The 13,657-nt window shown below is 51.8% G+C and overlaps 1 protein-coding gene across 1 annotated transcript in view; it reads right to left on the bottom strand.

Moving 5' to 3' along the window:
• Nucleotides 1-238: 238 nt before the first annotated feature.
• Nucleotides 239-13,657, bottom strand: part of LOC116353986 (NLR family CARD domain-containing protein 3-like) — a 22,775-nt gene continuing 9,356 nt past the window's right edge. The window contains exons 3-4 of the mRNA XM_031792258.1: nt 13,479-13,627; nt 239-774 (exon numbers count right to left, since the gene is read on the bottom strand). Coding sequence (XP_031648118.1) covers nt 239-774; nt 13,479-13,627 — 685 coding nt within the window. The remainder of the gene's footprint in view (nt 775-13,478; nt 13,628-13,657) is intronic.

Below are 13,657 nucleotides of genomic sequence, written 5' to 3'. Positions count from 1 at the left end.
GGAACATTCTAGAAACATTTTATTACAAACAATAAGGAAAAGCAGTAACAACTAGAGATTTGAAATGAGAGTTTTTTTTACAGCAGTGATTCTAGTTACAAGGTCAGTCAACTTTAGAGATGTACGGTATATTCATGTCATGATTAGAGTGAAACATATCCCATCAGGTCACCCAGATGTGATTGAACAGGAGTATGACTTCTCTGAAGACTCAGGTGTTCCTCCAGGACACAGGAGGTTATTCTACCTGACACAGGGTCACAGTCCCTGTGTCACCCCTTACATAAAACCCTGGGTAGACGGGCTCAGTGAATGTAGAGTGGAATGTGTGCAGGTGGGTCAGTGTGTCAGAGGAGACGCTGTAGAAGGACAGCGTGCCGGCCGGCCAGTCCAGATACACTCCCACTCTGTTGGAGCGGGACGTGGGGACAGGTATGTCAGTTCTCTTATAATTGTGCCTGGCAGAGTAACTGTTATAAAAGCTGTTCAGATTCCAGGACTTGTCATTGGCTCCAAGCCGACTGTCAGGACCCTTTCCTCTCCTGCTGATTCCTTTATATGTTACCGCGATACAAGCCCTCCCACTCAACTCTACCTCCCAGTAGCAGCACCCAGTCAGACCCTCTCTACACAGCACCTGTTCATAGTCCTCAAATCTCTCTGGGTGATCAGAATACGGCTGCTCCCTCCAGGTCCATTCCACCTTCCTGTTCTCCTCAGACAGAGAGAGGGTTCTGTGTGCTGTGTTTGGGTCCAGTGTCAGATCACAGGCATCTAAATGGGGGAGAGCAGGATTGAAATATACTGTATTTGGAGAGAAAAACACTTGGAAAGCATGTATTTGAAAATGCACAGTATGTCACGGCTGTCGAAAGGAGCAGACCAAGGTGCAGCGTGGTGGGCGTACATATTCTTTTTATTTGAATGAATGTCGCCAACAAAACAAAGACACGACCGTGACACTTAACTGGGCTATAATGGCCCTAACAAAGTTAACTACCCACAAAGACAGGTGGGAAAAAGGGATGCCTAAGTATGGTTCCCAATCAGAGACAACGATAGACAGCTGTCCCTGATGGAGAACCATACCCGGCCAAAACAAAGAAATACAAAACATAGAAAATAGAACATAGAATGCCCACCTGTCACGTATTGGTCTTAGTGTTTTGTGTTTTCGTTATATATTTTGGTCAGGCCAGTGTGTGACATGGGTTTATGTTATTGTATTTCGTATTGGGTTGTAGTATTTGGGATCGTGGCTGATTAGGGGTGTTGTATAGGCTTGGCTGCCTGAGGCGGTTCTCAATCAGCTGTCAGGTGCTTCTCGTTGCCTCTGATTGGGAACCGTATTTAGGTAGCCTGAGTTCGCTTTGTCTTTCGTGGGTGATTGTTCCTGTCTCTGTGTAGTTTCACCAGATAGGCTGTAATTAGGTTTCACGTTCCGTTTGTTGTTTTTTGTATTTATTTATTTATTTCATGTATCGTCACTTTCATTCATTAAAGAACATGAGTAATCACCACGCTGCATTTCGGTCCGACTCTCTTTCTACAAACGAAGAACGACGTTACAGAATCACCCACCACACACGGACCGAGCGGTGTGGTTACAGGCAGCGACCGCAGGAAAAGCTAAAGGAGGACGTTATGGACAGCAATGGCATGGAGTATACGACGTGGGAAGAAATCGACAGGTGGGCGGCCGACCCAGAGAGAGTGCAGGAGCCCGCATGGGATTCGCTGGAACAGTGCGAAGAAGGCTATAGGCGAATGGAGTTGGAGAAACAGACACGGCGGCGCAGAGTGAAACCCGAGAGTCACCCCCAAAAAAATATTGGGGGGGGGGCTCAGAGGGAGAGTGGCTGAGTCAGGAGATGGACCTGAGCCAACTCTCCTTGTTTATCATGAGGAGCCAAGGAGGAGACCAGAACCAGAGCCGGTGTTAGAGGTGAGCGAAGCAGAGACTGTGAAGGAGTTAATGGGGAAAGTGGAGTGGAGAGTAATGAGGGAGTTGCTAGCTTGGTGCTATAGATATCATATTCGTCCGACGGATCGTGTCGGGGATTTGATGGCACCTGAGTTAGCGCTCCATACTCGTCCTGAGGTGCGTGTTAGTCGGCTGGTGAAGTTGGTGCCAGCCTCACGCACCAGGCCTCCTGTGCACATCCCTAGCCTTGCACATCCTGTGCCACCTCCACACACCAGTCCTCCGGTAGCAGCTCCCCGCACCAGGCTTCCTGTGCGTGTCCTCGCTCCAGTATCACCAGTGCCCGCACCACGCATCAGGCCTACAGTGCGCCTCGCCTCTCCTGCTCTGTCGGAGTCTCCCGCCTGTTCAGCACAGCCAGAGCCTTCCTTCCCTCCTGCGCTGTCGGAGTCTCCCGCCTGTTCAGCGCAGCCAGCGTTTTCCTCCTCTCCTGCGCTGTCGGAGTCTCCTGTCTGTTCAGCGCAGCCAGCGTTTTCCTCCTTTCCTGCGCTGTCGGAGTCTCCCGCCTGTTCAGCGCTATCAGAGCCTTTCTTCTCTACAGCGCTGCCGGAGCCTCCTGCCTGTTTGAAGCAGCCTGAGCTGCCAGTCTGCAGGGTGCTGTCAGCCTGCATGGAGCAGTTAGAGCTGTCAGTCTGCATGAAGCAGCCAGAGCTGCCAGTCTGCAAGGAGCTGCCAGTCTGCAAGGAGCTGTCAGTCTGCAAGGAGCTGTCAGTCTGCAAGGAGCTGTCAGCCTGCATGGAGCAGTCAGAGCTGTCAGTCTGCAAGGAGCTGCCAGTCTGCAGGGAGCTGTCAGTCTGCAAGGAGCTGTCAGTCTGCAAGGAGCTGCCAGTCTGCAAGGAGCTGTCAGCCTGCATGGAGCAGTCAGAGCTGTCAGTCTGCATGAAGCAGCCAGAGCTGCCAGTCTGCAAGAAGCTGCCAGTCTGCAAGGAGCTGCCAGTCTGCAAGGAGCTGTCAGCCTGCATGGAGCAGTCAGAGCTGTCAGTCTGCAAGGAGCTGCCAGTCTGCAAGGAGCTGCCAGTCTGCAAGGAGCTGCCAGTCTGCAAGGAGCTGCCAGTCTGCAAGGAGCTGCCAGTCTGCAAGGAGCTGTCAGCCTGCATGGAGCAGTCAGAGCTGTCAGTCTGCAAGGAGCTGCCAGTCTGCAGGGAGCTGTCAGTCTGCAAGGAGCGGTCAGTCTGCAAGGAGCTGTCAGTCTGCAAGGAGCTGTCAGCCTGCATGGAGCAGTCAGAGCTGTCAGTCTGCAAAGAGCTGCCAGTCTGCAAGGAGCTGTCAGCCTGCATGGAGCAGTCAGAGCTGTCAGTCTGCATAGAGCAGCTAGATCCGCCAGTCAACCAGAATCTTCCAGATCTGCTAGTCAACCAGAATCTTCCAGATCTGCTAGTCAACCTGAATCTTCCAGATCCGCCAGCCAGCCAGGATCTACCGGAGCCTACTACCTACCTGAGCTTCATCTCAGTACTGGGCTTCCTCTCAGTACTGGGCTTCCTCTCAGTACTGGGCTTCCCCTCAGTTCCGGGCTTCCCCTCAGTTCCGGGCTGCCCCTCAGTTCCGGGCTGCCCCTCAGTTCCGGGCTGCCCCTCAGTCCCGAGCTGCCCCTCAGTCCCGAGCTGCCCCTCAGTCCCGAGCTGCCTCAGTCCCGAGCTGCCCCTCAGTCCCGAGCTGCCCCTCAGTCCCGAGCTGCCCCTCAGTCCCGAGCTGCCCCTCAGTCCCGAGCTGTCCCTCAGTCCCGAGATGCCCCTCAGTTACGAGCTGCTCCTTAGTTCTGTGGGGTTCTGGGTGAGGACTATTAGGCCATGGTCGGCGGCGAGGGTGGATTATCCCAGGACGTGTAGGGGAGGAACTAGGACATTAATGAAGTGGGGTCCACGTCCCGAGCCGGAGCCGCCACCAATGACAGACGCCCACCCGGACCCTCCCTATGGTTTTGAGGTGCGTCCGGGAGTCCGCACCTTGGGGGGGGGGTTCTGTCACGCCTTGGTCTTAGTGTTTTGTGTTTTCGTTATATATTTTGGTCAGGCCAGGGTGTGACATGGGTTTATGTTATTGTATTTCGTATTGGGTTGTAGTATTTGGGATCGCGGCTGATTAGGGGTGTTGTATAGGCTTGGCTGCCTGAGGCGGTTCTCAATCAGCTGTCAGGTGCTTCTCGTTGCCTCTGATTGGGAACCGTATTTAGGTAGCCTGAGTTCGCTTTGTCTTTCGTGGGTGATTGTTCCTGTCTCTGTGTAGTTTCACCAGATAGGCTGTAATTAGGTTTCACGTTCCGTTTGTTGTTTTTTGTATTTATTTATTTATTTCATGTATCGTCACTTTCATTCATTAAAGAACATGAGTAATCACCACGCTGCATTTCGGTCCGACTCTCTTTCTACAAACGAAGAACGACGTTACACCACCCAAATCACACCCCGACCAAAACAAAATAGAGACATAAAAAGCTCTAAGGTCAGGGCGTGACACAGTATTTACACAAACATTTAAATACTCCCATGCATTTGACCCCGGGTCTGTTTGGAATTTGAAATACTGTATTCGGGAATATGTTTTTTTTTTTAAATACTTTAAAGTATTTCCAATAGAATAAGTTGATTAGGGCAACATTATTTGTGAAAATACTAAAATACACAGAAAATAAGCATTTAAAACCCAGGTCCAACACACACAGCCTATGTCCATGCATTAAACCCAGGTCCAACACACACAGCCTATGTCCATGCATTAAACCCAGGTCCACCACACACAGCCTATGTCCATGCATTAAACCCAGGTCCACCACACACAGCCTATGTCCATGCATTAAACCCAGGTCCACCACACGCAGCCTATGTCCATGCATTAAACCCAGGTCCAACACACGCAGCCTATGTCCATGCATTAAACCCAGGTCCACCACACACAGCCTATGTCCATGCATTAAACCCTCGTTGCCTCTGATTGGGAACCGTATTTAGGTAGCCTGAGTTCGCTTTGTCTTTCGTGGGTGATTGTTCCTGTCTCTGTGTAGTTTCACCAGATAGGCTGTAATTAGGTTTCACGTTCCGTTTGTTGTTTTTTGTATTTATTTATTTATTTCATGTATCGTCACTTTCATTCATTAAAGAACATGAGTAATCACCACGCTGCATTTCGGTCCGACTCTCTTTCTACAAACGAAGAACGACGTTACAGAATCACCCACCACACACGGACCGAGCGGTGTGGTTACAGGCAGCGACCGCAGGAAAAGCTAAAGGAGGACGTTATGGACAGCAATGGCATGGAGTATACGACGTGGGAAGAAATCGACAGGTGGGCGGCCGACCCAGAGAGAGTGCAGGAGCCCGCATGGGATTCGCTGGAACAGTGCGAAGAAGGCTATAGGCGAATGGAGTTGGAGAAACAGACACGGCGGCGCAGAGTGAAACCCGAGAGTCACCCCCAAAAAAATATTGGGGGGGGGGCTCAGAGGGAGAGTGGCTGAGTCAGGAGATGGACCTGAGCCAACTCTCCTTGTTTATCATGAGGAGCCAAGGAGGAGACCAGAACCAGAGCCGGTGTTAGAGGTGAGCGAAGCAGAGACTGTGAAGGAGTTAATGGGGAAAGTGGAGTGGAGAGTAATGAGGGAGTTGCTAGCTTGGTGCTATAGATATCATATTCGTCCGACGGATCGTGTCGGGGATTTGATGGCACCTGAGTTAGCGCTCCATACTCGTCCTGAGGTGCGTGTTAGTCGGCTGGTGAAGTTGGTGCCAGCCTCACGCACCAGGCCTCCTGTGCACATCCCTAGCCTTGCACATCCTGTGCCACCTCCACACACCAGTCCTCCGGTAGCAGCTCCCCGCACCAGGCTTCCTGTGCGTGTCCTCGCTCCAGTATCACCAGTGCCCGCACCACGCATCAGGCCTACAGTGCGCCTCGCCTCTCCTGCTCTGTCGGAGTCTCCCGCCTGTTCAGCACAGCCAGAGCCTTCCTTCCCTCCTGCGCTGTCGGAGTCTCCCGCCTGTTCAGCGCAGCCAGCGTTTTCCTCCTCTCCTGCGCTGTCGGAGTCTCCTGTCTGTTCAGCGCAGCCAGCGTTTTCCTCCTCTCCTGCGCTGTCGGAGTCTCCCGCCTGTTCAGCGCTATCAGAGCCTTTCTTCTCTACAGCGCTGCCGGAGCCTCCTGCCTGTTTGAAGCAGCCTGAGCTGCCAGTCTGCAGGGTGCTGTCAGCCTGCATGGAGCAGTTAGAGCTGTCAGTCTGCATGAAGCAGCCAGAGCTGCCAGTCTGCAAGGAGCTGCCAGTCTGCAAGGAGCTGTCAGTCTGCAAGGAGCTGTCAGTCTGCAAGGAGCTGTCAGCCTGCATGGAGCAGTCAGAGCTGTCAGTCTGCAAGGAGCTGCCAGTCTGCAGGGAGCTGTCAGTCTGCAAGGAGCTGTCAGTCTGCAAGGAGCTGCCAGTCTGCAAGGAGCTGTCAGCCTGCATGGAGCAGTCAGAGCTGTCAGTCTGCATGAAGCAGCCAGAGCTGCCAGTCTGCAAGAAGCTGCCAGTCTGCAAGGAGCTGCCAGTCTGCAAGGAGCTGTCAGCCTGCATGGAGCAGTCAGAGCTGTCAGTCTGCATGAAGCAGCCAGAGCTGTCAGTCTGCAAGGAGCTGCCAGTCTGCAAGGAGCTGCCAGTCTGCAAGGAGCTGCCAGTCTGCAAGGAGCTGCCAGTCTGCAAGGAGCTGCCAGTCTGCAAGGAGCTGTCAGCCTGCATGGAGCAGTCAGAGCTGTCAGTCTGCAAGGAGCTGCCAGTCTGCAGGGAGCTGTCAGTCTGCAAGGAGCGGTCAGTCTGCAAGGAGCTGTCAGTCTGCAAGGAGCTGTCAGCCTGCATGGAGCAGTCAGAGCTGTCAGTCTGCAAAGAGCTGCCAGTCTGCAAGGAGCTGTCAGCCTGCATGGAGCAGTCAGAGCTGTCAGTCTGCATAGAGCAGCTAGATCCGCCAGTCAACCAGAATCTTCCAGATCTGCTAGTCAACCAGAATCTTCCAGATCTGCTAGTCAACCTGAATCTTCCAGATCCGCCAGCCAGCCAGGATCTACCGGAGCCTACTACCTACCTGAGCTTCATCTCAGTACTGGGCTTCCTCTCAGTACTGGGCTTCCTCTCAGTACTGGGCTTCCCCTCAGTTCCGGGCTTCCCCTCAGTTCCGGGCTGCCCCTCAGTTCCGGGCTGCCCCTCAGTTCCGGGCTGCCCCTCAGTCCCGAGCTGCCCCTCAGTCCCGAGCTGCCCCTCAGTCCCGAGCTGCCTCAGTCCCGAGCTGCCCCTCAGTCCCGAGCTGCCCCTCAGTCCCGAGCTGCCCCTCAGTCCCGAGCTGCCCCTCAGTCCCGAGCTGTCCCTCAGTCCCGAGATGCCCCTCAGTTACGAGCTGCTCCTTAGTTCTGTGGGGTTCTGGGTGAGGACTATTAGGCCATGGTCGGCGGCGAGGGTGGATTATCCCAGGACGTGTAGGGGAGGAACTAGGACATTAATGAAGTGGGGTCCACGTCCCGAGCCGGAGCCGCCACCAATGACAGACGCCCACCCGGACCCTCCCTATGGTTTTGAGGTGCGTCCGGGAGTCCGCACCTTGGGGGGGGGGGTTCTGTCACGCCTTGGTCTTAGTGTTTTGTGTTTTCGTTATATATTTTGGTCAGGCCAGGGTGTGACATGGGTTTATGTTATTGTATTTCGTATTGGGTTGTAGTATTTGGGATCGCGGCTGATTAGGGGTGTTGTATAGGCTTGGCTGCCTGAGGCGGTTCTCAATCAGCTGTCAGGTGCTTCTCGTTGCCTCTGATTGGGAACCGTATTTAGGTAGCCTGAGTTCGCTTTGTCTTTCGTGGGTGATTGTTCCTGTCTCTGTGTAGTTTCACCAGATAGGCTGTAATTAGGTTTCACGTTCCGTTTGTTGTTTTTTGTATTTATTTATTTATTTCATGTATCGTCACTTTCATTCATTAAAGAACATGAGTAATCACCACGCTGCATTTCGGTCCGACTCTCTTTCTACAAACGAAGAACGACGTTACACCACCCAAATCACACCCCGACCAAAACAAAATAGAGACATAAAAAGCTCTAAGGTCAGGGCGTGACACAGTATTTACACAAACATTTAAATACTCCCATGCATTTGACCCCGGGTCTGTTTGGAATTTGAAATACTGTATTCGGGAATATGTTTTTTTTTTTAAATACTTTAAAGTATTTCCAATAGAATAAGTTGATTAGGGCAACATTATTTGTGAAAATACTAAAATACACAGAAAATAAGCATTTAAAACCCAGGTCCAACACACACAGCCTATGTCCATGCATTAAACCCAGGTCCAACACACACAGCCTATGTCCATGCATTAAACCCAGGTCCACCACACACAGCCTATGTCCATGCATTAAACCCAGGTCCACCACACACAGCCTATGTCCATGCATTAAACCCAGGTCCACCACACGCAGCCTATGTCCATGCATTAAACCCAGGTCCAACACACGCAGCCTATGTCCATGCATTAAACCCAGGTCCACCACACACAGCCTATGTCCATGCATTAAACCCTCGTTGCCTCTGATTGGGAACCGTATTTAGGTAGCCTGAGTTCGCTTTGTCTTTCGTGGGTGATTGTTCCTGTCTGTGTAGTTTCACCAGATAGGCTGTAATTAGGTTTCACGTTCCGTTTGTTGTTTTTTGTATTTATTTATTTAATTCATGTATCGTCACTTTCATTCATTAAAGAACATGAGTAATCACCACGCTGCATTTCGGTCCGACTCTCTTTCTACAAACGAAGAACGACGTTACAGAATCACCCACCACACACGGACCGAGCGGTGTGGTTACAGGCAGCGACCGCAGGAAAAGCTAAAGGAGGACGTTATGGACAGCAATGGCATGGAGTATACGACGTGGGAAGAAATCGACAGGTGGGCGGCCGACCCAGAGAGAGTGCAGGAGCCCGCATGGGATTCGCTGGAACAGTGCGAAGAAGGCTATAGGCGAATGGAGTTGGAGAAACAGACACGGCGGCGCAGAGTGAAACCCGAGAGTCACCCCCAAAAAAATATTGGGGGGGGGGCTCAGAGGGAGAGTGGCTGAGTCAGGAGATGGACCTGAGCCAACTCTCCTTGTTTATCATGAGGAGCCAAGGAGGAGACCAGAACCAGAGCCGGTGTTAGAGGTGAGCGAAGCAGAGACTGTGAAGGAGTTAATGGGGAAAGTGGAGTGGAGAGTAATGAGGGAGTTGCTAGCTTGGTGCTATAGATATCATATTCGTCCGACGGATCGTGTCGGGGATTTGATGGCACCTGAGTTAGCGCTCCATACTCGTCCTGAGGTGCGTGTTAGTCGGCTGGTGAAGTTGGTGCCAGCCTCACGCACCAGGCCTCCTGTGCACATCCCTAGCCTTGCACATCCTGTGCCACCTCCACACACCAGTCCTCCGGTAGCAGCTCCCCGCACCAGGCTTCCTGTGCGTGTCCTCGCTCCAGTATCACCAGTGCCCGCACCACGCATCAGGCCTACAGTGCGCCTCGCCTCTCCTGCTCTGTCGGAGTCTCCCGCCTGTTCAGCACAGCCAGAGCCTTCCTTCCCTCCTGCGCTGTCGGAGTCTCCCGCCTGTTCAGCGCAGCCAGCGTTTTCCTCCTCTCCTGCGCTGTCGGAGTCTCCTGTCTGTTCAGCGCAGCCAGCGTTTTCCTCCTCTCCTGCGCTGTCGGAGTCTCCCGCCTGTTCAGCGCTATCAGAGCCTTTCTTCTCTACAGCGCTGCCGGAGCCTCCTGCCTGTTTGAAGCAGCCTGAGCTGCCAGTCTGCAGGGTGCTGTCAGCCTGCATGGAGCAGTTAGAGCTGTCAGTCTGCATGAAGCAGCCAGAGCTGCCAGTCTGCAAGGAGCTGCCAGTCTGCAAGGAGCTGTCAGTCTGCAAGGAGCTGTCAGTCTGCAAGGAGCTGTCAGCCTGCATGGAGCAGTCAGAGCTGTCAGTCTGCAAGGAGCTGCCAGTCTGCAGGGAGCTGTCAGTCTGCAAGGAGCTGTCAGTCTGCAAGGAGCTGCCAGTCTGCAAGGAGCTGTCAGCCTGCATGGAGCAGTCAGAGCTGTCAGTCTGCATGAAGCAGCCAGAGCTGCCAGTCTGCAAGAAGCTGCCAGTCTGCAAGGAGCTGCCAGTCTGCAAGGAGCTGTCAGCCTGCATGGAGCAGTCAGAGATGTCAGTCTGCATGAAGCAGCCAGAGCTGTCAGTCTGCAAGGAGCTGCCAGTCTGCAAGGAGCTGCCAGTCTGCAAGGAGCTGCCAGTCTGCAAGGAGCTGCCAGTCTGCAAGGAGCTGCCAGTCTGCAAGGAGCTGTCAGCCTGCATGGAGCAGTCAGAGCTGTCAGTCTGCAAGGAGCTGCCAGTCTGCAGGGAGCTGTCAGTCTGCAAGGAGCGGTCAGTCTGCAAGGAGCTGTCAGTCTGCAAGGAGCTGTCAGCCTGCATGGAGCAGTCAGAGCTGTCAGTCTGCAAAGAGCTGCCAGTCTGCAAGGAGCTGTCAGCCTGCATGGAGCAGTCAGAGCTGTCAGTCTGCATAGAGCAGCTAGATCCGCCAGTCAACCAGAATCTTCCAGATCTGCTAGTCAACCAGAATCTTCCAGATCTGCTAGTCAACCTGAATCTTCCAGATCCGCCAGCCAGCCAGGATCTACCGGAGCCTACTACCTACCTGAGCTTCATCTCAGTACTGGGCTTCCTCTCAGTACTGGGCTTCCTCTCAGTACTGGGCTTCCCCTCAGTTCCGGGCTTCCCCTCAGTTCCGGGCTGCCCCTCAGTTCCGGGCTGCCCCTCAGTTCCGGGCTGCCCCTCAGTCCCGAGCTGCCCCTCAGTCCCGAGCTGCCCCTCAGTCCCGAGCTGCCTCAGTCCCGAGCTGCCCCTCAGTCCCGAGCTGCCCCTCAGTCCCGAGCTGCCCCTCAGTCCCGAGCTGCCCCTCAGTCCCGAGCTGTCCCTCAGTCCCGAGATGCCCCTCAGTTACGAGCTGCTCCTTAGTTCTGTGGGGTTCTGGGTGAGGACTATTAGGCCATGGTCGGCGGCGAGGGTGGATTATCCCAGGACGTGTAGGGGAGGAACTAGGACATTAATGAAGTGGGGTCCACGTCCCGAGCCGGAGCCGCCACCAATGACAGACGCCCACCCGGACCCTCCCTATGGTTTTGAGGTGCGTCCGGGAGTCCGCACCTTGGGGGGGGGGTTCTGTCACGCCTTGGTCTTAGTGTTTTGTGTTTTCGTTATATATTTTGGTCAGGCCAGGGTGTGACATGGGTTTATGTTATTGTATTTCGTATTGGGTTGTAGTATTTGGGATCGCGGCTGATTAGGGGTGTTGTATAGGCTTGGCTGCCTGAGGCGGTTCTCAATCAGCTGTCAGGTGCTTCTCGTTGCCTCTGATTGGGAACCGTATTTAGGTAGCCTGAGTTCGCTTTGTCTTTCGTGGGTGATTGTTCCTGTCTCTGTGTAGTTTCACCAGATAGGCTGTAATTAGGTTTCACGTTCCGTTTGTTGTTTTTTGTATTTATTTATTTATTTCATGTATCGTCACTTTCATTCATTAAAGAACATGAGTAATCACCACGCTGCATTTCGGTCCGACTCTCTTTCTACAAACGAAGAACGACGTTACACCACCCAAATCACACCCCGACCAAAACAAAATAGAGACATAAAAAGCTCTAAGGTCAGGGCGTGACACAGTATTTACACAAACATTTAAATACTCCCATGCATTTGACCCCGGGTCTGTTTGGAATTTGAAATACTGTATTCGGGAATATGTTTTTTTTTTTAAATACTTTAAAGTATTTCCAATAGAATAAGTTGATTAGGGCAACATTATTTGTGAAAATACTAAAATACACAGAAAATAAGCATTTAAAACCCAGGTCCAACACACACAGCCTATGTCCATGCATTAAACCCAGGTCCAACACACACAGCCTATGTCCATGCATTAAACCCAGGTCCACCACACACAGCCTATGTCCATGCATTAAACCCAGGTCCACCACACACAGCCTATGTCCATGCATTAAACCCAGGTCCACCACACGCAGCCTATGTCCATGCATTAAACCCAGGTCCAACACACGCAGCCTATGTCCATGCATTAAACCCAGGTCCACCACACACAGCCTATGTCCATGCATTAAACCCAGGTCCACCACACGCAGCCTATGTCCATGCATTAAACCCAGGTCCAACACACACAGCCTATGTCCATGCATTAAACCCAGGTCCACCACACACAGCCTATGTCCATGCATTAAACCCAGGTCCAACACACACAGCCTATGTCCATGCATTAAACCCAGGTCCAACACACACAGCCTATGTCCATGCATTAAACCCAGGTCCACCACACGCAGCCTATGTCCATGCATTAAACCCAGGTCCAACACACACAGCCTATGTCCATGCATTAAACCCAGGTCCACCACACACAGCCTATGTCCATGCATTAAACCCAGGTCCACCACACACAGCCTATGTCCATGCATTAAACCCAGGTCCACCACACACAGCCTATGTCCATGCATTAAACCCAGGTCCAACACACGCAGCCTATGTCCATGCATTAAACCCAGGTCCAACACACGCAGCCTATGTCCATGCATTAAACCCAGGTCCAACACACGCAGCCTATGTCCATGCATTAAACAAAAAACTCACATTTTTGGGGCCCTGATTTTAACCTGCACCTTCTACCAGGGTCCACACTATAGGAAAAGCAGAGGAGCAGACAGTCAATTAGTCTCACACACACACACACACACACACACACACACACACACACACACACACACACACACACACACACACACACACACTTTACTGTAAACACACAGAGGACGGAGACATACTGGAGAATACATTGTGTTACACTGAGTACTGATTGATCCAAAACCTCAACATACTTGAGTTTCTCCAGTTTACAGTGTGGATCCTCCCATATAGCATAGAGCAGCTTCACTCCGGAGTCTCCTGGGTCATTGTAGCTCAGGTCCAGCTCTCTCAGGTGGGAGGGGTTTGACCTCAGAGCTGAAGCCAGAGCAGTACATCCTTCCTCTGTGACCTGACAGCCTGACAGCCTGCATGAGGATTTCACAAAAATGACTGATGCATTTTGCTTCTTCTCTCAAAGTTGATATGGATTAAACTTCAGTCTAAAATGTGACGTTCACATTGGACTATGATAAGGTACTGTACGAGGTACTAAACTATTTCTGACACTTCTAAACCATGTTGCTCACAAACAACAAGGACAACTAAAGTATTGCTAAAATAGTTATATTCCTATCAGCATGGCTACAATATTGCTAAAAAATCATTGCTGAATTAATTATTGGAGAAAATGAAAATGATGTGGATTTAAAAGTTTGTTTTACAGGACTTTTGTTTTGCAGTATTGAAACTGAAAGTTAATTCAACTGAAATTGGCCTCTAAACACATGTTGATCTAATAAACAATTATTACTTGTTGAACAAGTAAAGGAATGCTCACTTCAGTGTCACCAGTTTACATTGTGGACTTTGCAGTCCAGCAGAGAGCAGCTTCACTCCTAAATCCTGCAGGTCGTTGCCACTCAGGTCCAGCTCTTTCAAGTGTAAGGAGATGAGAGCTGTGCCCAGCGCTTTGCAGCATCGTTTTGAGAGGTTACATTGATTCAGCCTAAATGAGATGTTTAAAATAGACAATGAG

Source organism: Oncorhynchus kisutch, linkage group LG16 (assembly GCF_002021735.2).
Source record: "Oncorhynchus kisutch isolate 150728-3 linkage group LG16, Okis_V2, whole genome shotgun sequence".
NCBI classification, from domain to species: domain Eukaryota; kingdom Metazoa; phylum Chordata; class Actinopteri; order Salmoniformes; family Salmonidae; genus Oncorhynchus; species Oncorhynchus kisutch.
Note: the sequence above shows the minus strand (reverse complement) of the source record. Positions and strands in the feature narration are given on the sequence as shown.